A 24,507-nucleotide genomic window follows, 5' to 3' on the forward strand; every position below is an offset into this window, starting at 1 on the left:
TGAGCACTTGAGCAAGGCAAGGCAGCATTGCAAGACACACATCCATATTCCATTCAATAGTGAGTTAGAATTAAAATTAATAAATAACCAAAACCATAACTTAATTCATAACAAAATATATTTCACTTAAAGCTTTAAATACAATATTATTTATATACATTTAAAAAAATAATTCATAAAATTTGTTTAGGCTTCCAAGGCAATTCTTTTCTGACCAGCTTTTGCCCTTTGAGGTTTTTCTGGTACAGCTTCTTCAGTTTCCGGCAGTTCATCTGTTGGAACTTCGGGAAGTTCTTTTCTAACATCCAAAATCTCTTCCAGCTCATTTTCAATTGCTTCATCGTCTTCTTCAGTAAGTTGTCCAGAAATAAGATCATCAATTTCTCTTTGTTTCTCAATACCTTCTCGGGTTTCATCCATTATTTTTTCTATTTCATCAATATTTAATATATCATGAATATTCTTCAAAGCCGCATTACCATTTTTCAAGCCATCAAGTACCTGAATAAACAGACAACATACAAAATATATAACTACATAAATAAAAATATGTAAAATTGTAAATTTATGTTTTTAAACTGATTAATTGGTCTTTGATGGTACACACAATAAAGGTATCATGATAGTGGAAACAACATACCTGTACTTCAATTTCCGCAAATTCTAAATCATGTGTCAGTTGCTCTAACTTTTCAAGTTGTGCATCAGTACTTTGCAATAAATTTTCCTGGTATTTTTTCTTTCTTAGAAGTAATTTTGCTCTCTCACGCTTATCCTCCGCAAGAAGTTTTTTAGCTAACTGTCGGTCCCTTTCTAAATTCAGTTCAATTTTCTTCTGGTACTGTTTTAATTTATCCCTTTGTTGTTTTAACTGAAGAATTGCCTTATCTTGTTCAGTTACTCTGCTGACTGGTTTCTTATTTTTAGTAAATAATCCACCCATCGTTATTTAAAAAATAAACTTATAATTTTAGTAGGAATGCCTTTTTACAACAACATTAATGATTTAAAATAAAATATAAATCAGTTTTTCATTATTTAATATTTGAATTCATCGCAAAAAGATCGCAAATGATTTCAGACAATCGCAAATCACAAATTCACAGCACAAATTCTCTAAATTTTTGACGACTTTTATGTCAAAAATATTACCTGTCGGATTGCCCAAATGCCAATCCAAATGCCCACAGATATTGGATTATCTGTCATAGATGTGTCGATTTGAAGAAGAAATAACAGGCAATACCGTCACGTCCGCGTCATGGAGGCGACGATTTTGGTATCATTGGTGTTTGAATCTTGCCAAAGAAATTTCACTTCCTGATCGTGTTCTCACTTCTCGAAGCAAGTGAATTTTCGAAAATCTCAAAGATTTTCGAATGCATTAATTTTTATTAAAAAAAATAAAGAAATGTTTCATTTCAGCAGCTACAGTGCGACACAAAAGAGATGAAAATAAATGAGGGCGCCACCGTCGCTCATATAGCAACACTGATACTGCGACGCAAGCGATCTTGATACTATAGAATAAAAATCCAAAAATCTATATAATATAATCTAAAATAAATACCGCGATTTAAACCGTTATAATTCTTTCATTGTAGCAATAGTGTAATTTAAGACAAAAATACATTAGTATTTTAATTGACCTACCTAGGTCAAATTTTACTTAAATGTATTTGGAATTAGTTATTTTATAAAAATCGGTCAAGTGTTTAGACTGCAGAGGCGCACATAGAATCAAACATACAAACAAACAAGCATACATGCAGCTCAAACACATTACCCTCTTTCTGGGTCCGTCGGGTAGAAAAAAACAAGGCGATTTGAAAACCACATATTTTTATTTTTTTTGTAGATAAATTTTGTACATTAATATAATTCATCAAAATCTAAATATTCTACTCCTTCAAAGGACTGATCATCACTCTGTTTCGAAGTACTGGCAAGAGGGTACGGGGCATCTTCAGTATCTGTAAATATGATACAGTAAATATGATTTTTTTTCTCATGGTTTGATTGATTAATAGATAGATAGCTGTATGAAAACAGTTATCACTATACTATGTAGTAAAATCTAAACTAGGTACTTTATTTGAGGCTGGTTGGATTGGATATAACTTCTTGACTCAAATTGTGCTGGTCGCACTATAAAAACTAGTTTTTGTTTACATACAAATAACCTCAAATTAAATTGCGAAAACGTAATAATCGCCATACATACATACATTAAACACTCGTTACTAATGGAATATTCTATTTTACGTAGTACTGAGCAAAAATTAATGGAATCTCACCGGTATATTCTGCTGTACGTTTGTAAACGTTTTCCAAATCAGTCAATAAATTTCCAGCTTGAAATTCGGACAAACACCGAATAAAAACTTTATACACCACATCACGGACACCGCTACGTTTAACCTTTTTCATGATGTCTCCTTTTTTATTTAAATTTCTTGTTCTAAATAACAATTTTATCTCAATAATTCTCCTCTTCACGAAAAAAACAACAAATTTTTATTCAACTTGACAGCTACATTGCCAATTCAGGGTTGCCAGGTAATGAAAAACGAATTAGTTCCAAAATAATTAATTTCATCTCTTTTATGTCGTACTATATCTCCAGTATTTCAAGTACTTTCCCTCAGGGCCCATTGAAAATTTCCACACCGCATATAATGCATAATAGGATACTTAATATGATATTGATTATTTTGGATTATGATATGGCTAATATCTGTGATCTGAAAATATAAACGCTAAATTTGTTGCTGCTAAACTCAAATCTCGAGAACATCTGCAGTCTAGAACCGATTTTGTTAATTATTTTTATATAACATTCCATTAAGTACGAGGACGGTTTTCATCGAGAGAAAACGTAACCTGTATCAAAGTAATGTATCAAGGGCGAAGCCGGGGTGGACCGCAAGACGCAAGTAAAAAATAAATAATTAAAATTAAATAGTAAAGCTCTTGGTAAAGCTACGGTAGTACCACAGCTACAGTTATAATACCTATAGTATTATATTATCTGTGGTTGTACTAATTATCCAAGAAGCTTATATCTTATACACTGGAGATTTCGGTATGAACATTTGACGTGTAACAAGAAAATTGTTGTGTTCTATCACTTTCACACCTAACTTGGTATTGCCACTGTTAATACGAAGTTTTCCCAAGGCTACTATGTATGCTGTAATATTCTGTGCAAAAGGTTAGTTTTTGTACATGAGTTTGTTGATAAATTGCCAACAACGTCATTCAGAAGCATTGTTGGATGAGACAATTATTATTTATGCTAAATAAAATAAGTATCTGAACCAATTATTAAAAAGCGATATTCCCTGATTATGGGTAGTTACCATAATAAAATTGTAGCAACTCTAACTTTGACAATATGACATAAGTGTCAAAAAAATTGCGTCGCTTCGAATATTTAAGTTAACCCTTATTCAAACGCGAGCCTGTGGAGGAGCTAACAAAAAAATAAGATACGTTCCTGGGTAATTTTGGGTCGTAGATTTCAAAAATACACACGTAAAAGGGGTTAGTGGGGGGGAAGTACCCTTTTTTCGGTGGGAAGTATATATCCCGTCATCTGTTCTCTCTTGTAAAAAGTTTGGAAAGGTGGGAACTATAGCTCCCAGTGTCCACTCCAGACATCAATATTTTAAAACACTAGTTAGTTGCCCTGACTCCACTTGTGAATTTAATGTTATCGTAAAAAATTATAAAGATCAAGTTTTTTAATAAAGGAGGTGAAAGTACTCATCAATGCAAGTTTCTTTTACTGAGGGAAGAATTCGGGAATTGAACAATGAATGACTTCAACATAAAAATGGCATTTTTCTAAAACAAAATAAAAACAATAGGTAAATACTAATGTATTGAGTTAAGATTTCTAATTATCTGATCAGGAAATAACGAATAACAATAAATAAGTTGCTTATACCAACTAAAAAAGATTTTTTAGACACACAGATTTTATATATAGAATTTCCGAATGTCGTGTGCAGTGACGAACACTGGGATGATATCTTCCCACTTAAAGACTTAATTTCAATCGACTCTACCAAGGTATAAACGAAAGATTCTGGGCATATTTTTACGTTTCACGCAACTGTAATATAGTCTAGTTTACATAGCTAGAACTCAAATCTACTTATCTAATTTTTTTTGAGCACTACACCAAAAACTAAAAAATAACGGTCGTTTTCGGCTGCAAAATCACGTCACCTGACTTTGACGTGTGTTTACCATGACATGTAATAATTCTCTGAAAAGTTTTTCCATGAAAAAAAGTTCTCTAAAATGTTAAGATTGCGTAGATAAATATTACACTGCATTAGGTTTAAGCATATAAAAATAAAACACGATTTACTTCAATCTGAGACGTGGGAAGTATAGCTCCCAGCGTTTTAATAAGGGTTAATATTGTTGCGTATTTAATAAATATTTTCCGAATATTAATAATGTATTGCATTGTGAAAAATTGCAGAAGTTTTTGGACACTGGCCTATAATTTCACAGGCAAGTGTATATTTACGTTATTTACAATATTCCTCAATACTCATGCATTTACCTGTTTAGAATCATTTTAATGGCAAAAATCGTCAAATTTATCATCATTTTACTAAGCAATCATGTTAAATAAGTTCTTTTCCTAATACTTTCATCATTTTTCAACAAGTTTTCAACAAACAAATTTAACAAGTAAGGTAACCATGATGATGGGTTTTTACGGATAGCGACGATAATATATTGCTAAACAATATTATGATGAACATTTAGAACACCATTTTAAAAAATTTTATACTAGTAATGAAACAACATACGACATCGGTATTGCACTCACATATTGTGGTTTGTTCTTTTTTACATTGAAATTTATACTTTTTAACCTAATATTTTTTTGTTTTACGTATTTCAGCTTTCCAAAAATGAAATAAAAAGAAATAAATGGCTGTCCATAGTGCCTATCAAGGGTAAAATTTATCAACATGCCAGAATATGCAGTTTGCATTTTAAGCCTGAGGATTACGGTCCAGAAAAAAAATACCTTTTGAAAAGTGCTATACCTTTTTATTTACCACATTCTTGTTACTGCGTCTCAACTGATAAAGTAATTTTAATTATATTATAATTAACCACCATGAAACCATTAGTAACCGTAAGTACAGCTCCTGAAAGACATACGAATTTCTGAGAACTGTAATATCGTTACCACACATCAACACTAGCGATGCAACTCTCCCTTTGGAATATTGAAAAGTTTTAGACTGAAGCTTGAGTAACCAAAACGATGTTTTAATGTATGTAGCACTCATTTTAATTAAAAAATCGTAGTATGAGATCAAAAGTTATCAAGCGTTATTTAAAACTATCATTCTCTACCAATTAAAATGGTATGTACCTATAAAGATGATAATTATTCATGTAAGTTGACCAGTAATACTATAATATAAATACTGTTAAAAATATATGTCGTTATTATTTATAGACCATGATTTTTAGTTTTTTTTATTTCGAAAAATCCTGAATATACAAACCAGTGTGGTCACCCACAGAAAGAGACAAAAAACAACACTGACGTCATTCAAGGTTATATTTTCTTGTGACAAGTTAATGGTCATAGTGCAATCTCCAGTGTATTAGATATAAGCTTCTTGTAATTATCACGTAATTATATATCTGTACTACTTACTCTGTGTCTGTGTCACAGAGTACTTTTCGAGACTTTTTTATGTGCTTTTTTATATATGAAAGTCTGTGTACTCTGTAGATATTACCTATATTACTTGCTCTGTGGATATTACTTGCTCTGTGCTCTGTAGTAAATTATTAAAAATGGCCGTCGTAATGCGAAAGTGGAGTCGATATTAATGCTTATCTTTGTTAATAATAAAGGCATAACGTATTTTAAATTTTAATGGTTTCTAATGTGTTAAATTAGTACTTCGTGTAATTAATGTTCAGGGAAATTAAGAATTTTTAATAGTGATAGGTTAGTTTTTCAATAACCATGGCGGTCTTAGCGGCAGCACAATTACTTGACGAATTGATGGGCAGGCATCGTAATACAAACCCAAATGAGAAAATAAAAAAGCCAAATTGGGAGGATCCTGAGGTATAGTACGACGATAATATTTTACATATTTCTTGTTGATTTAGTTTGATTATTGTCCATGCAATGTTTTACACCGTGTTTTATTTTATTTAATTTAATGTTTTTTTTTTCAGTATTGTAAATATTATATGGTTAAGTTTTGTCCTCATGATTTGTTTGTCAACACAAGAGCAGATTTAGGAGCGTGCCCGAAGGTCCATGATGACGAAGTTAAAGATTTGTTTGAAAAAGCCGATTCTTCATACAAAAAGGCTCAGTATGTTGAAGAATTCCTACGGTTTTGTCGGCACATGATAAATGATGTAGAAAGTATGTATTACATTAATTATTTATTACCCCAAATATTTAACTTCAGCAACAAAAATATAACCTAATTGTCTTGCAATAGTTTAATAAACCCGTAATATAAGTAATGTGTCTCAATTACAATAAGACTTGATATGAAATATGAGTTAAAAGATAAAAGGAAAGTAATTGCAGTTCTATTGTTGCAGGGAAAATTCAAAAGGGGAAGCAGCGATTGGAGTTAATGAACTCCAGACCAGATGGACCACCAATGACCCAGGCTCAGACGGAGAAAAATCAAGAGCAGGTAATTATAGTAACCAATAAATTAGCATCATATATTGTATACTGTGTTCAAACAAAAAATTTGTGGTTTATGCCAGTTTTAAGAAGAAATAAGAAGCTTTGGTATTTTTTATACCTAACTAGTTGCATCTTACTAACTTTCTTTGTGTAAGCTATTTTAATTTATAATTAAGTACTTGCTAATAGGCTTTTTGTGAATTTATTTTGGGGGCAAGCTGTTTCTTCTAAATACAGGTTGCCCAGTAACCTAGCTAGGGAAACATTGGCTTGTATAAATTGTTTTAGTAGCCTTTTTATATTTCTATACAAAAAAATCTATACAAAAGCTGCAATTTCACTAATACATTCTTATCGCCTATATACTTAAATAATTTGATTTCACTATCACTAATGATGTTTAAATTGAATGCATATTATGGCCATGCCTTTTCATCATTCTTATTTTAAATACATTCTTTTGAGTCATTCCTTTATTCATAGGTTACGCTACTATCAGAAAAGATAACAGCTTTAGTACAAGAAGCGGAGGAGGCCGGCACTTGTGGTAATGTAGAGCAAGCTCAAGGTTTAATGAAGCTCTGTGATAGACTGAAAGAAGAAAAGGATCAACTTCTTAAGCAGCAGGAGAATAGGTTTGTATTGCTATGTTCTTAGATTATGATTTGAAGTCATCAATTTAAAATAGGAGTGTTCATTCTAAACTAGTGGTCCGCCCCAGCTTCGCCCGTGGTATATATTTCGCAATAAAAAGTAGCCTACGTCCTTTCTCGGGTATCAAAATATCTCCATACCAAATTTCATGCAAATTGGTTCAGTAGTTTAGGCGTGATTGAGTAACAGACAGACAGACAGAGTTACTTTTGCATTTATAATATTAGTATGGATGTAAAAAACCTAACTACAAGTTGTATAGTTAATTCCATCTATAAAAATGAATAAGTCTGTTGTGTAGCATTATGAATGAATTGCAGAAATCAAAAATTAATTATTTGATAGTTTATAAGTGAATTAATTGTTTATATTTTCATTAAAAATATATTAATTTTTATTCTAGTCATTGGTCTATGACTGCTGAGTTGGCGGCAGCTCAAGAGAAGCAGATGGAAGTATGTCCTGTTTGTGGTGCCTTTTTAATTGTTGGTGATGCTCAACAAAGGATCGATGATCATTTGTCTGGGAAGCAACATGTTGGGTAAGTGGATTTATAAAGCGTCATTTATTAAAAGAATATAGTTTCATTTATAGCATAAGATTTCCCATTTTTTTGCTGTATAGCATAAATTTTTCAAACAACTTTATATTATTTGCGTAAAATTTAGCAAATGAATAAGAATAGGCATAGCACTCGCTACAAACAGTTTTTTTTTTAACATTTATATATTATGAACAATATAATATACAGTAGAATCCGTTTATTATGACTCCGCCTATATTGACCAACCGGTTATTATGACGTAATTGCACTACGAACTTTGGTTTTCATATAAAATTCTTTATAAAAAGTCGGATATATTGACTTCCCTTACAGTGACATGCCGCTTATTATGACCCATTTTTAATAAATCATGTCTGGTTATAATGACCGAAGTGAATTCATTATCACGATTTGTTAACAACAATATTGAAAATGATAATTTGACCATATCTATCTATACACAATAGTATTAGAGACTGTTTTTACAATAAAATGAAAAAACAAAAGCAGACAAAAATTACAGTGTACCTACTTATAGAAAAAATACACTTGTATGTGTTATTCTAATAATCGGCTGATTACGTGCAATTTTGATTTTGATTTAATATGTACCTATACATATGCAAGTATACTATGTTTCTGTATTAAAATACTTAAATACATACATATTTACATAAAAAAGATTTTTCATTTCACATAACGCTTTGTATGACGTCCGCTTATTATGACGTGTTTGTCGATTCCCTTCGATGTCATTATAAACGGATTCCACTGTACTTATGTTTAAAAAATACTGTATTTGTCTTCATATAACATTTATTTATGACAATACTTTTAATATTATAAGTGATTTTTATTTAAAACATTCGTGCAGCTACTTCAAACTGCGTCAAGCGTACGAAGAGATGACGGCTTTGCGCGAGAAGGAGCAGCAGGAGAAGGAGAAGCGGCGCCGCGAGGAGCGCGAGAAGGAGCGCAGCGTGCGCGGCGGCGGGCTCGGCTCCGACCGGCGCGACCGCGAGCGCATGGAGCGGGACCGCGAGCGGGACAAGGACGGCAACAGGGAGCGCGAGAGGGACAGACGCCGGTGCGTGTGTGGGGGTTAAGCGTGTGGGCGATGGCCAAGGGATAACACCAATGTCTCTTATACATTTTATTCTATTATATGAGTGCTCCCGTTTTTATTGTATTTGTGTGTGAGAATTTTTTATCAAGAAATAACATTTTTGTTACATTGACTTTGTGGCATTATTTCATTCAATAAAGTTTTGTTGATAAAAAATTTAAATCAAATGCGTTAATCCATCAGATCAAGCCGGGAGACTGAAAAGAACAACCGGCACGAAGACCGCGATCGGGAAAAGGAACGTGACCGGGACAAGGAGCGTGAGCGTGACAAGGACCGTGAGCGCGAGAAGGACCGTGACCGTGAAAAGGACCGCGAGCGGGATAAGGATCGCGACCGTGAGCGTGAAAAGGACCGGGAGCGTGATCGCGACCGTGACAAGGAGCGTGATCGTGATCGGAAACATCGGAGGGATAGAAGTGAGTGTTAAGAAATTCATTCATTATTCACCCTTTATCAAGTAAAAATAATGACTATTTAAAATGTACGAAATGTAAGCAAACGATTATGTCCAGTAACTCTGCATAACGCACTTTTCTCTTTTTTACTTTATAGTTTGATGAATGCTTTTAAATATTATATTTGACCAACTGTAAACCTTACTTGGCAAGAGATAATTATGATTATTTGGTGTTTATCTAAAATAATATTCTCTCTTTTAGGATCTCCTCACGAACGGTCACGGCGACGATCACGTGACCGCCGCTAGATTATCACTGAGGTATCTCAAACCACCTCGAAACGGTAAGCATGAATACATAATTCATTCATTTTACCTTTTGCGCTGACAGACTAACATTGTCCATTGTCACTATAAACCAATATTATGGTTAACCAAAACATAAAATGTTCACCAACTCCCAATTATGAGACAGATAACAAGTAATAAAGTGAACACTGTTATTTTACAGCTTTTAATAAAATGCCAAAAAAATTACATCGGTATATGGCAATCATATGGGGAGTTTTGTTGACCCCGTTGATTCGGTAGTTGTCGTCACACCGACGGACTTTGCAGGTATTTAATTGGTATTTTGAATAGCAGCTGGATGCTGACGATTTGAGGTGTTATTGTTCAGTCGTTGAACGACGACTGATCGATAAAACTGTCTTAGTCCGGGCTCTGCGTCGTTTTATTGAGGTATTTAAAATTACGTTTCGTCGTCGTGAATCGAGTTGCCAGTCGGCCTTCTGTCGCCATAATGCGATGCCAGGTATTTGTTAGGGCTATTCAGTGACAGGAGATATTATTTCATTATTAGGCTTTGGAATTTAAGGGTATTGAATTAAAGGTGGCTGTGGGTCTAAAAGTTTGGACTAAAGTATTGTTAGGCGTTCTCATTTAAGAATAATGCACATTGTCATCACATATAAAATGTCATAATATTATGATGAAGACGACATGGCGATTATTTGATATATTCCTTGAGACAAATGGATGCTGTTTTCACATCATCTACTGTGTATTTACAGGTACCCACACTATGGCAACAAGTTTTTTTGTTGAGTTATTATTAATTTTCTATCTGCTTTATTTTTATAAAAATATATAAGTTTGTTGCCATATTAAACTTAACATTTCCTAATCCCATTTGGAATCGAATTCAATGCTTTGAAAAAACATCATGTAAATATGAAACGAATCATGCATTGAAGTCGGTTCCTAACTTCGAATGCCCTAATCCTCTTTACTAGATTGTCAATGGACTTTTCAGTTGGGAACCGAGCGAAGAGGACGGCGGACGACTCGACTGCGACAAAGAGGTACTTTTGCAATTAGCGAACATTGAAGATTCCAAAAGTCACGACCCGACGATTCGAGGTGACTCACCATAGTTACGTTTCATATACACGGATATTCGTGGATACTAAAGCATGTAATTGAAATGAAATATATTTGTTATGCTAGGTTTTAATATTATGTATATTGTAGCTACCTCCGCAAATGTGTCCCTAGGCAGGTTTATAATGATTCCACTGAGGAGTGACACAGGTATTTATCATTTTTTTATTTTACATAAATGATGTTGATAATTCTGTGATTGGCGTTGTTGTGTATTATTTCGCAGTGTGAACGGTTAGCGTTATTTTTATCTTATAAAATAAATAAATGATATGAGATAAAGTTTGTTTCATTCATTGGCCCCAAGTTTCATTTTTAATTAAAGTTGGAACAACAGGTTTTTTACTATAATTTATGTATGCAGACAAAATATGTCTGTATTTAATATTTATTATTAAATTAATAAGTATTGTTGTTTCTGGTAGTGTTTTAGTTAATTTTAATTATTATCAGATTTAACATGATCATGCTGGATATATAAACGGTAGATTACACTGTATAACGATATTATTTATATTATTCTTGAAAATGTTATTGGCACAGAGTTATTGGTATTGGAAAGCAATGATTTAATAATTCATATCTTTTATTCTCATTTTATTCCTAACTTTGGATCTTTAAGTATTTTTAAGTATTTTTGCTTATTTTGATTATGTATATTATACATATCTTAATTCTGGAAAGTCATTTAAATTAGCCTTTGGGATATTTGTGCTAACATGACTCGCACAAAATCCTCTTTACACACCTTAAAATTACGTAAGTTCAGATCTGTTTAATTCGTAAAAGTTTTGCGAAATGCGATAAATAAACGGTTTGTAGCTGGCCGTCGCTCCCGAGCCCGGCTCAACTTCCTGCAAGTCCGGAAAGTTGGAAGTTTGCGTCAAGTAACTTCTATATTACTATTCAGAGAGCTCGCAAATAAACTAAAGAGCTTATCGATGGAACGTAAGTATTGTTTTATTGCAACGCGGTAAGTAGATGAAGAGGAGTTCAACTTTATTACATTTCATAAAGTTTATTCAGTTCATAAGAAAAAATACTTAGTTTTTAAAAAATAGGTGTTTAGATCTGATTTTCCTCTTATCTTTGAACAGAACTGATATTTTTAACTTGAATGTTTGAATTTTAGGACTACCTCTTGATAAGAAGAGGCTACTTTTCTTTTTTACATTTGGGTGAACATATTTAGTCAATTCTGATAATGTACGAAATAGGTATCATTAATAATTCTTAAAAAAAATAGGTATTTTCGTTGATATAATTAATATACATAAGTATATTAATTATATCTATTTTTATGACTTACTAGCTGTGCTCCGCGGTTTTACGCTCCTGTTGGTCTTGAGGGGATGATATGAATGAAAATTAATTTTTTCAAATCGGACCAGTAGTTCCCGAGATAAGCGCGTTCAAACAAACAAACAAACTCTTCAGCTTTATAATAAGTAATTAACTACATACTATAGATGTGCTTATGGGCCGAAATCTATTATTATAAGATAGATAAGATCTGGTAGGTTTGTTGGGTCAATTGTCTTTTAAGTAAAATTGTCGAGTCGTGTTGTTTGATAGGTAACTTTCGAGTTTCGAGACGGCTTGAACAATTTTAATGAAATTTTGAATGCATAAGGGAAAAGTTTGCGCTAAGCAAACAGCTGCTTTTTATACTAGTAACATAGGTAAAACAATATTAGTCGCCCAGTTACTATTTTTCATTTCATTGTTTCCTAAATTATTAATATTGCTCTTCTGACCATTCTAAAATCTATGGTTTGGTAGTACATTACGGTTTCTCTGTCTACGATTACGGTACTCTGTGTATATTACTTAGGTACTCTGTGGATCTGACATTGACTGATTGACATCTTTCATTGGAAAATGTAAATAATTCAATTTTTTGTAAACAAAGTATCGTTTTAATCCCAATCACACAATTAAATTATTATCTATGAGAAAATAGAAATAAATTAATAATATAGAAATAAATAAAGAACATAACTAGTAGATACAAATAATTTACATTATTTTAGAGTGCAATGGTTCCCGATAATGATAAATCTAAGAAACAACAGGCTAGAGCTGAGTTAAGAGAAGGTTTTCTAAGATCTGTTAGTGAATTACAAGGTAATAGCCTTATAGCCATGATTATGTATCATCACTTTATACGAAAATTATTTATTTATAGTAAATATTTAATTAAGGAAAAAAAATGTACCATACTTTAGTGTATATGAGATACTGTTTGTGAAGAAGTTATACTTTTATGTTTCATTTTATATGAATTGTTCTAGGTCAGCCATGCAATATATTAACATATGAGAAATCGACTCTGGAGGCAACATTCTCAGTCTGGAAGCCTGATGGAACAGAAGTACTTGTGAATGATCTTAAAACACCGGCCAATTTAATAATGCAGTCTGCCATACTGAGGACACCAGATATTTTAGCATTTACATTCAATGTACCGGCAACTCAGTAGCAGTATTAGGGAATTGTACGAATTACAATTAAGTTTTATTAATAAATGGTTTTTATTCAAATATTTGTCTATTGGTATAAACAATAAACATTTACTATAGTAATGGAATTTACATCCCTTTACAATTCATAATCTTTAAAGATGTCAGACTATCAATATTATAGGGTTGTAGAGTTTGATTTATTTTTATCTGAGCTAGCTAATCTCAGGAACTATAGTTTGAATTGAACAATAATTATGTTTGGCTGTTCATGACCAATAGGAGCATCAATGAAAAACAATGGAAAATAGGAAACTGGAAAATATATTCCTTTTAGAGCTAGCACGCACGAGCAACTTTGTCTCCGCAACTATTTTGTCTCTCCCATCAATTGTATGGGGAGTTGCGTCGCTACGTGCGCGCACTTTCATACTAGCCCATGGGTGGAGAGACAAAATAGTTGCGGAGACAAAATAGTTGCGGAGACAAAGTTGCTCGTGCGCGCTCGCTCTTAAGAGATACATTTGTGTGCCTATTTATTGTTAGTAACTGGAATGTATTGTTTGGTTAAATGTGAAATTATAGAAACCTTTAGGCACATGGTTTTTCATTAAAAATAAATTTAAATTAAAGCTATCATAATTTGAATAAGCTAGGATATAATTGATTGATCATTCTATCATTGTCTCTATCCGTAATATTTTTTAGGTTTACATTTTTTTTAAAGTATAGTTACCTACCTAGTCAATGATAATTTGTTGACTGTTAATCTTGAGAACCCTGTAAAAGAATCATCATCAGAATTTTAATCTATAAGTTGCCTAATATCTATGCTTAATGTCTAAACTATAATGACACTACAATACAATCCTTAATAGGTATATAAGTGCTCTGTGCTATAATCCATCACGCTCGTCAATGATTGCAGATTGGCCGATGTAACCTGTCGAACTTTTTAATCCTTGAACGAGCTAGCTTAATCACGACGTTTTCTTTTATCCATTGTAGTCATGATTAATGTGGACAATCGAAAGAAACATGAAAAGATCATATCTTTTAAGATGAAGTCGCAGGCTTTACCTATAATTTATCTTTTATTAGGTATAATCACTACGAAATTTTTTGATTCTGATACCACAGTCGGCGCTCTATTAAATAAAACCGGCCAAGTGCGAGTCGGGCTCGCGCACAAAGGGTTCCGTAGCAGCAAATATAATAAATTACAGTTAAATCAACCTATCTCAAAAACTATAAGAGATACTTTGATCAAACCAAAAATCGTTGAAAGAGTTAATTAGCATGCATCACCTCTATTTTTTTTAGAATTTTATACCCCGTAGTTATAAAAATAGAGGGGGGGGGACATACTTTTTACGACTTTGAGAGCTGATATCTCAAAAACCGTTCACTTTAAGAAAAATGTTTTTTAGAAAACTTTATATCATTTTAAAAGACCTTTCCATTGATACCCCACACGGGTATGTACATCGAAAAAAAAAATTTCATCCCTCAGTTACATGTATGGGGGGCCCCACCCCCAATTCTTTTTTTTACTATTTAGTGTCATATTTTTGTAGCGGTTCATACAACACATATTCCCATCAAATTTCATCACTGTAGTACTTATAGTTTCCGAGTAAATCGGCTGTGACAGACGGACAGACGGACAGACGGACAGACGGACATAACTATAAGGGTTCCGTTTTTGCCATTTTGGCTACGGAACCCTAAAAAGCGGTATTCCGACCGGGCTTCGCCTACGTTTTCAATGAGAAAACCTGCAAAGTTCTCTTTCCTGTGGGATTTCCGGGATAAAACCTATCCTATGTGTCTTAATCTTAAGATACCCTCTATGTGTTTGCCAAATTTCATTGTAATCGGTACAGTAGTATTTGCGTGCAAGAGTAACAGATATCCATACATACTCACAAACTTTCGCATTTATAATATTAGTATGATAAGGAAAGCTACAAATGTAATATATTTTTTAAATTTATTTATGACTAGCTGTGCCGCGCGGTTTCATCCGCATTGCTCGTGCTTGATCCTGTTGGTCTTAACTCTTAGCGTGATGATATATAGGTATAGCCTATATATAGCCTTCCTCGATAAATGGGCTATCTAACACCGAAAGAATTTTTCTCAACATGATACGATACATAAAATTGCTACACTTTAATGGAATCTGTGGGGAATTTACTTGAATTTGCCAGGCGCCAATATTAAATTGTGGGTTAGCGTACATAAATTAATGAAATTGAAGGCGTATTATCATTTAAATATGTCTTTGGTGGGCAAGAAAGGAAGAAAATACGTTTCGCTTACAATTCGCAATCTGCATGGAATAGGTAAAGCCGGGTATCCACTTAGGTTCGCCGTGGTTTGCGAACGCGCCCGCTCCGCAAACCAAACATAATGGATACGTCGTGATCGCGGAGCGCGACTGGAGCACGATCGGAGCACGGCGGAGCGCTCTGGAAGCGGTTTTTTGCGCGAACTCAAAGGGGAGCGCAGTTTGTTCGTGGACGCGAGCGTGTGTTTGTTAAGTTCGCGAACATGGAGTGGTCCGATGAAATGATGAATATATGCATTATTTCATTATTTCTTCTTCCCTTATACATATTAGCTTGCCAAAATCGAGGAGGTTGTTTGTATTCCATCACAATATAATGTATCAAAATATAAGCTGCATTTCCTACTAATTCTGGAGGCGGCATGTTAGCACCGACCGTCTGTCTGTGTCTACTAGAGACCGGAGCGCGGAATTTAGCGCTCCGACAGGAGCACTGATGTTGCAGCCTAAGTGTGTACACTGTACACGTTCACGTTCGCGGAGCACACAGTGTTCGCAAACCACGGCGAACCTAAGTGGATACCCGGCTTAATGTTCCCAAACTCATCGCCCAACGAATACATACTCCAATTTTTTAATTCCTTCCATTTCCCAAAACAGTCATTTCTTTGAAATAGAAACACTTGAAATACCTACAACATTCAAAATAGAAAAGCTAAGAAAGCTATTCATAGCGACACGAATGCTGAGAACAGGTGTATTGTGTGGTGTGAGCTATTCTTCCTCACACGAAGCAGACTTGAATCTTCTCACGGACCAACGTACCTGTTGCTCAATCGATTCGGTCGGCTTTGTATGGCGCACACTCCAGTCTGCGCTTTCCCAAGAGCATAAATAGAATGACTGATTAGATGTGGTTACTATAAAAATATTCTTAGTTTCAATAAATCTTAAATGTATACATATATCCCAAAATTCAGGAATTATGAATTATGTAGGTACATATATGAAAATGTTGGATTATAGAGCCAAATGCCAATGCCGATATAGAAAGTAGCTTAGCCATCTAAGCTTAGAAAATAATATTATACGATGGATGATTCAGAAGCATAGTGGATGAAGATATTGTGTATATCTGCTTATATACCTACTTTACTCATTTTGAAAAAGTGTGAATAGCATAATCCGAGGGAAAAGCAGGTACCTACTACTACAGGGGGTCGCGGAAGAATTCTAACAAATACCCGCGGCCCCATCATTAAAGCGGCTCGACGGAACACAGTGGGGTTTTAGTCGGTAAGAATCCGACATAACCCACGGCTCCTTCCCCGGGAGCCGTGGGTATCTTTGGAAGATTTCCCCACTATAAAAAAAAAAAAACAAAAGGTACCTACTACTTAATTAACTCTATATTGCCAACATGACATGAATTATTCTATCAATTGCTTCATTAATTATTGATCAGACGTGAAATTCCCGTCACATGTCTTATGAATTTAATTTGTATGTACGTAAATAGAAATGAGTGAATTTGAATAATAAAAGGCTTAAGACATGCCTACGACAACCCAGTCACGTTTTAATTTCTTATCAGGTTTCATGAAATGGTACGAATTATGAAGACACGTCTCATAAGAGATGAATACATCCCCTTCGAAGACACGACTAATTACTTAACTTCTTAAGCAGATTAACAACTTTTGAGATCTTCACGAAAATAAGTTACGAGTTGCGTGAAGTCTTCTGGAAAAGAAGCTGTTATTTGGAGGGAACTAATAAGATTTCGTCATTTAATTTTATGCCTCTGAAAGTTTTCTCTAAATTGATTAATTTATCTCTTGAATTATAAGTTACTTCAGATCGAGGGATGCTAGCTAAAGTACTTACGAGTTACGATGTTTCTTAAATATAACTGCTTGGTTTCTTTCTTGGCATAGAGCAGTTTCTACATAAAAAATAGGGACTAGACTAAAATCACTCGTGAACTTTTAAATATGTGAAATGCCCTTTCACTTTTTTCAATTAAAGTCTTATTATCAGACAGATACTTATTGCAAATTCCACTTACTACAATTAGACGCAGTAATAGCTACGCAACGAGAAACTTTTAATAAGGAGTGTGCTAAATAGCTTTGAGTGGCTCATTAGGAGCAAGCACTGCAGTATGTACTTACGGAAACTATGTCTGCATCTAGTTCTATGTAAGATTGACAATTCACTAGCAAATGAAAATCTGATTACCTATGTGTGTCTAATTTTTGCAAGTAGGTACTTACTGCAGTAGATAAGTAAGTAATATTATTTTACTTTGCTTTTGTGTATATTATTTTCAGTTGCTTTTTCTATAAATCAGCAGTTTTCTATAAATTTTAGGCCATCAATTTCCTGTTGATGGGGATTTTTTCAACACCTATCGCGAATACGTTCCCTACGATATTACAAAATAAGAAGATGACGCAGATGATCCTTTTAATTGATATTTATTATGTCAAAATTGTCTTATAATAATTTGTTTCGAAGAACATGTTGAAGATGTCTGAGCTCTTAGGATGTATTTTTGAATGTAATCAAAAAGTTTCCCAAGTTAGTTATACCAACCGAGTACCAATTTAGTATTTACCGTAATTGGAGTTTTCTTGGAGTGTTTGTTATTCTCAAGAGACAGACATGGGGTGGATTCTATGTAGATTACTCGTCAAATAAATGTGTAGGTGGAAAGTTTTTCTCGTAAAGAAAACAGGTCATTATGATGCTGTCGTTTCCATATCTATGACCGTATCAACGTAATGGGCGCTCGTTAAGAACTCTTGAAGTTTTAATTTATGCATGTTGTTATTGTTTTGTTTACTGAGACTACTTCTTGGAAGTTTTATTTTTATTAACCTGTTTGTAAAGAAACGGGTTGTTATTGAAATTGTGTAGGGTTTTAAGCCTAAATTATGCACACCTACCCTAATGTAACTTTCACTAGATACCCATGACTTAGGTATGAGAAGAGAGCGGATACATTACCTATCTACAACCAGTAAAAATATTTGATAAGTTCTTTCATTGGAACATTCATATCTTTCTTTCAACCATTGAGTTACTAAAATTGTACTACGTAGGTACGTAGTACATAGTACCTAACTCAATGCTTTTAACTTGAATTCATAAGACGCTGATGCGATATAGAATATTAGAATGTCTCTGGAAATCCGTCTAGAATTCATTTAGTGGTTTCTTTGAAGCGCAATCACTTTAACTGTCAGTTAGAACTGAGCGTCAGGTTCAAACTCACGGTCTGAAATAAACCCCTCTATTGCAACGTCCAAACGAAATCTGCCAGTCAGCATATTAGATTCCGTTCGGATTTTCCCTTTCATTAGAAGCGAAATAGTAGCGCTAGATATTTGGGATCAACTTGGCAAATTTGCACATTGGCGAGTTAGTTTTTTAACATAAAAGGAAGCCAGATGGTCGATGATAGCTATAACGTATTACTATTAGCAAGCCTAGGCAAATGACTCAAAGTTTGTCATCTACCTATTCGTTTTCTATACAAACATTTACAGGTCCAGTCATTCTGTATCTAACATTCAAGAGTAAAAAAAATCAATAAAATGTGTAAAATCGAAGAAACATAATGTAAAAGAAATTATTAAATTTCTGTCATTCCGGTACTAGAAAAAAATGTATTTAACATAAATTGGTCTTTCGAGGTTTATAGGTCGACGGTTTATAGGTGCATAGGCATATGAATTATCTAGTACGTGGTCTAGCTTTATTATCCTACAGCTTTATATACAAAAATCGGAAGCAAAGTTCGCAGATGTCGTCAAACGAAAACATACAAAGTATAAAACATATTCGTGGTTGATTTATAAAGCCTGTTCTCGATGTGAGCCCCGACCTGGAAACTTTAAATGAGTATCGTGTACACCGCCCTAATTAATTTCCAACTTTTAATGCTTGCTGTAGACGTACTAAAATTAGTGAGAGTTAACAAGTGTAGTTTAGTTAAATGTTGGCTTTATTTGCCATCGGGAATAAAATTTGAGTTGTATGAACTTTTAATCGAAACATGATGAATAAACATAACATGCCATTTTTAATGAGGATGATGGATGAAAAAGCATTGTAGAAACGTGCCGTTCAATCTTCGAGAATTTGGACTACACAAGTAGGCAGTAATATATTTCCGTAACAAAGTCGGTCTATGGCATATGAAATATATTGGCTTAAGGTGTTAAAAATCCAATAAAAACAAATTCAAATTATACATCGTAGAGTGAAAAGTTTGTTTCTATATTACTTACTACCAAGAAACAATAAAGCAGATAATATTTTGTACCTAATTATAATGACACACTACTTACTAATTATAATGGTACTGAATACCTATATGTGTATATGTTCAATGAATAACATCTACAATTAGAAGGTAAATAGAGCCCTACCGATACAGAGACTATTAGTATTTAGGCAAAAAATCACTTGTACTTTTCAACGGTTTTTAGATGGTCAATGGTCATATTCATAGACTAAGTAGGTATTGCTCTTAGGGTATAGTGATATCTATAGTACATAGAGAGACATAATTATTGTCTATACCTAAAAATAATAAATAAAATAATATGAAGACAAGACAATTTCAGTTTGAGTCATTAATTTTGTCAAAATTTGGGATTGTAAATAAATCAAAATTAAAAGTAGGTACCTTTGTATACACACGATGGAGATTATTCGTACAGCTTATCATACAAAAACTGTTATTGATCACTTGTATTACAATTTGATTTTTATTTTGTGAAAATAAATTAACGAGCGGAATGACGGAAATAATGTGTTTACAAGATGAAAAGTTTTATGTAGTCCTGTGATGTCGTTTTTATTGCTCTTGTGTTGTCGAGTTTTATGAGCATATTTTTAAATTATTATATAAACTAATTATATATTGCGTCGATAATTTCAACCCTTTATGTGGTACAATAATAAGAACTGTATTTCAAAAATTGTTTTCTATTTATTTTCTAGTTCGTTATTTTCTTACTCCGTGTACTGTGTAGCTGTTTCAATTTGCAGTTAATGATGGCTGACGATTGTTTCTAGTGCATTGTTGGTTGTATCGTGATTGCTGCAATTTACTCAACAGTTATTGTCCAGAAGACTCAAATTTTATTTCATTAGAGTGGGCACATCGTACAAGATATATAGAAAAATATTTAATCAAGAATTCCTATATCATATGCAAATGCCGAGGCTGTAGAGTATAATATGTAGTAGGGTTGATGTACCACTAGTTGACCATTTAAGCGGTTTTATCTTTAGCTACATATAAAAAACGGGTTATTTGTTTTACGTTCAATGTTATTTTTGGGACACAGATAATTGAATACTCACTGTAACTATTGTTCTTAATATCAATTTGATAACCTTCAAAGGTTTTATGAAAACTACTCTGAAAGTTATTTCTGCTAAAAACACCATTACTTGACCACTGATCACCAATATCTGACCATCATTACTCTAAAAGTTGACCATTTTCAAAATGGACAAAATGTCCTTCTTCGAACATTAGTTTTGTTTAATAAATAAATATATTATTTAATAAATAAAGGTTAATAATATTCTCGGCCCCGAAACCTGACCAACTAAGTTCGGTATAAAAATCTTACGGTGGTCAGCTTTTGGAAATATGCAACATAAAGCTATGACTTAACTACGGCTTATATGGTTTGTTAAATTAGGTAGGTATAAGCACAAACCAAAGCAAGTCTTTCTTAGCAAAATATAAAGAACCAAGAGCTGACCATACTGGTCAACAATAGGCGAAAAATTGTTTTCGTTGCTCCAAAAGATAACCAGGCCGCTAAAAATCATGAAAAACTGTTCATGCCAAAAATGAAGCCGAAAGTCTATAACAGAATGGTTCAACATTATGCCTATAACAAGACATATAAAGAGTAATCGATTGCGTTCAAGATAAATTAAGATTTCCCAATCAACTCCCGATAAAAAACTCTTAGTAAAAAATGTGATTACTTACGGGGCACCTACTTAATTACATCTTCGTGTTGAAAAAATGTCAATATTTCTGACCAATGGCAGCAAGGTTTGTTTTTATTTTATAGATGATGTTGCTTTATAGAAAAAACAATAAACTATCATCTGGGGCTGCCGTATTTTCTTAATTGGCGCGTATATTTGAATTTCGGTCATGTATTGGCGCTTGGTCAGCTAGTGGTACATTGACCCTACACTATTAGACCGGGAGATACTGACACAAAATTTCGAGTCATTTGTAACAGGATGGCGGTTCTACAGGGGTCTTAGTACGCAATGACAAAAAGAAAAATGATGGTGTGAACGCTGGTACCGGTGGGTTAGTCGCGTGGGCGTTAGTCGAACTCGTCGGAAAAATAGCGAAAGTCAAACGATTTGTAACACAAAAATTTTAGAATTTACCGATAGCCCATAAAAAAGAAGTAGGCGGTAGTGTCATGCCATACTTTTCCGGTATGACTTACAGCCCGCCATACCGACGCGAATGTGTTGATTAAAAAAAAACAATTATTCAACCATTTGTACCAAGCTAACTTTTGCACAGGTAACCATCGTCGTGCAGCCATTTACGAAAATCGCCATGCCATACTTTTCGGACGATTCCAAATGGTCGCCATACCGCCGAAAATCTGCAAATTTTTTTTATTTCGCCTATCTTTTTGTACCAGTATTGCATTTGGCTTTTTGAAGAGTATTTGATAAAATGAGACCATTATTATATTTGCCATACTTCTAGTAGGGGGAAAAAGTGCTGTCATACTTGAAAAATAAATTTATTATTAATTTATATAAGTGAAGATTTCCAACACCTAGATCTTTGAAATTTTGTATTTATATTCGTTGATCCTCAAACTTACAGGAAAAATAAGTGCCATACTGTTACAAATCGTTTGACTTTCGCTATTTTCCGATGAGTTCGACTAACGCCCACGCGACTAAGCCGCCGGTACCAGCGTTCACACCATCATTTTTCTTTTTGTCATTGCGTACTAAGAACCCTGTAGAACCGCCATCCTGTTACAAATGACTCGAAATTTTGTGTCAGTATCTCCCGGTCTATATCTACACTTACATATTTTAGTTTTCACCAAATTTGAAATTTCTATCAATATTTTACTGTAATTACGATTTTCATTTGAGTCATAATTGAAATCGAAATGAACTAGGAAAGTATAAAAAATGCAATAACAAATTAATTCACATGAACTCTACGGCTTGGTCATCCCAGGGCGGAAGCTTTCATTCTGGTAAAATTGCATGTAAATTACATGTTTGCAATTTCCGTTTAACTTCCAACTCCATTAATAATAATATTTAAATACCCAATGACGAGAACATTAAATCTGCTGAAATATTTGATTAAAATGTTATCGTATTTCATGTTGATTTAACCCTTGAAACTAAGTTAGTGTACGAAGTACGAATGTGGTCGGCGGTTTTATCAAAGGTTAGCTTTAGAAGAGCTCTCCTCTGTCTTCAATCTTGTACTTTGTGTAATAAGTAGAGCTATTCAATTTTACGAGACTTTTGTGGATACGATGTTGTGCTACCTAAATCAAATTTCAATGGCCACATTACATAAGGGTTGTATTGAGTATTGACCTCAATAATGTAAATCAGTAAAATGAAGGTTTATATTTTGTATTTTGCTACAAGGACAATCGCCGGCTTCAAGAAACGTCGAACACAGGAAGATAAAAGGTAGAGATATAGAGAAATTAAAGGAGATACCTAAAGTTTTATGATATACTAGCAGTCCGCCCCGGCTTCGCCCGTGGTACATATTTCGCAATAAAAGGTAGCCTATGTTCTTTCTCAGGGTCTAAAGGTTATCTGTGCCAAATTTCATCAAAATCGCTCCAGTAGTTTATGCGTGAAAACCATACATACATACATACATACAAACAAACCTTTCCTCTTTATAATATTAGTATAGATATAGGTGTATTCCTGTAAAAAAATATTAAATACCTACAAAGTGGTTGTTCTTACTTGAAATTTAATCCCTTGTCACAATTATTATTAAGCGTACGAAAATGATTAACACAAAGCAGATTAAAAAGATCTCATTTATTTTTCAGACACGGTCTGTTCATTTAATATGGATACGTCTAAGTTAGCTCTTTGTGTCGTCCGCAGACCCTTCTGTTTGCGAAGGGACTGCCAAGTTACGAATGGGAATCAATATTTGTTTGCGTCCTCTTCACCTTTTTAATCTGACCCTCGGCCAACTTTGTTTGTTGTTGTCAAAGACGGATTAGCTGTTATTCCGAATGAGTATAAAATGATAAAGCTTGCTTTTCTTTAATTAAAGGTTTTAGAATTTTAAATTGTTGGCACCTCTATATTTTTACAGCTACATTTTTAATAGAATGTAATTTATTATGAACTAAGTACCTATAGACCTATTATAATCACCTGATTGTTGTTTTTATCGTTTAATTAAATAAATATTGGCTGAAAGCTTATTGCAAGTAGGTACTCAATATTCCCGCAATATCTTGTACCTACTCGTATTTTAAATTATAATTTTATATAATTTTATAATTATATAATTTTATAATTATAATATGTTCAATGTTCATGCATGGTTGTATTGAACTTATAAAATGTTCTCATAAAATACTTAGCTGTTTTCAACAAATTAAAAATTATTATCTGAAACATAATGGTTTCCATTTCCTTAACTACTTTTTATATTTTTCGTCAATTCCCCCACGTTCAAATAAGACGTAAACGTAGCTGTTGTTGAGAGAACAGAAGTTTTTGTATGCTCAAACTCCAGTTTACCTGTTGAATGCGCGGTTTTACGTGTACAGAACTAC

At 33.5% G+C, this 24,507-nt stretch overlaps 3 protein-coding genes across 5 annotated transcripts; 2 read left to right on the forward strand and 1 right to left on the reverse strand.

Annotated features, from left to right (window-relative positions):
• Window positions 1-100: 100 nt before the first annotated feature.
• Window positions 101-1,154, reverse strand: Vps20 (vacuolar protein sorting 20). Its single transcript, XM_089697841.1, has 2 exons — window positions 641-1,154; window positions 101-501 (listed from the first exon to the last, which is right to left on the reverse strand). The coding sequence occupies exons 1-2, from the start codon at window positions 941-943 to the stop codon at window positions 187-189; spliced, it is 618 nt and encodes a 205-aa protein (XP_089553967.1). The 5' UTR covers window positions 944-1,154; the 3' UTR covers window positions 101-186.
• A 4,666-nt stretch (window positions 1,155-5,820) lies between these two features.
• On the forward strand, window positions 5,821-11,164 carry LOC149486681 (luc7-like protein 3). 3 transcript variants are annotated; one of them, XM_089698353.1, is made up of 9 exons: window positions 5,821-6,127; window positions 6,241-6,436; window positions 6,619-6,719; window positions 7,199-7,350; window positions 7,773-7,910; window positions 8,788-9,000; window positions 9,223-9,458; window positions 9,702-9,783; window positions 10,755-11,164. In XM_089698353.1, exons 1-8 carry the CDS (start codon window positions 6,023-6,025, stop codon window positions 9,746-9,748), a joined length of 1,188 nt encoding a protein of 395 aa, XP_089554479.1. In that variant the 5' UTR covers window positions 5,821-6,022; the 3' UTR covers window positions 9,749-9,783; window positions 10,755-11,164. The 3 variants fall into 3 exon arrangements, with proteins under 3 accessions (XP_089554479.1, XP_089554481.1, XP_089554480.1); XM_089698355.1 differs by having other exon boundaries at window positions 6,622-6,719; XM_089698354.1 differs by lacking the exon at window positions 10,755-11,164 and adding an exon at window positions 9,951-10,748.
• A 1,607-nt stretch (window positions 11,165-12,771) lies between these two features.
• On the forward strand, window positions 12,772-13,425 carry LOC149486682 (gem-associated protein 7-like). The gene is made up of 2 exons (XM_089697842.1): window positions 12,772-13,009; window positions 13,177-13,425. The coding sequence occupies exons 1-2, from the start codon at window positions 12,922-12,924 to the stop codon at window positions 13,362-13,364; spliced, it is 276 nt and encodes a 91-aa protein (XP_089553968.1). The 5' UTR covers window positions 12,772-12,921; the 3' UTR covers window positions 13,365-13,425.
• The last annotated feature ends 11,082 nt before the right edge of the window (window positions 13,426-24,507 follow it).

Source organism: Colias philodice, chromosome 8 (genome assembly GCF_061535455.1).
Source record: "Colias philodice isolate Cphi_HAF_F1 chromosome 8, ilColPhil1 Martin Lab GWU primary, whole genome shotgun sequence".
Classification (NCBI taxonomy): Eukaryota; Metazoa; Arthropoda; class Insecta; order Lepidoptera; family Pieridae; genus Colias; species Colias philodice.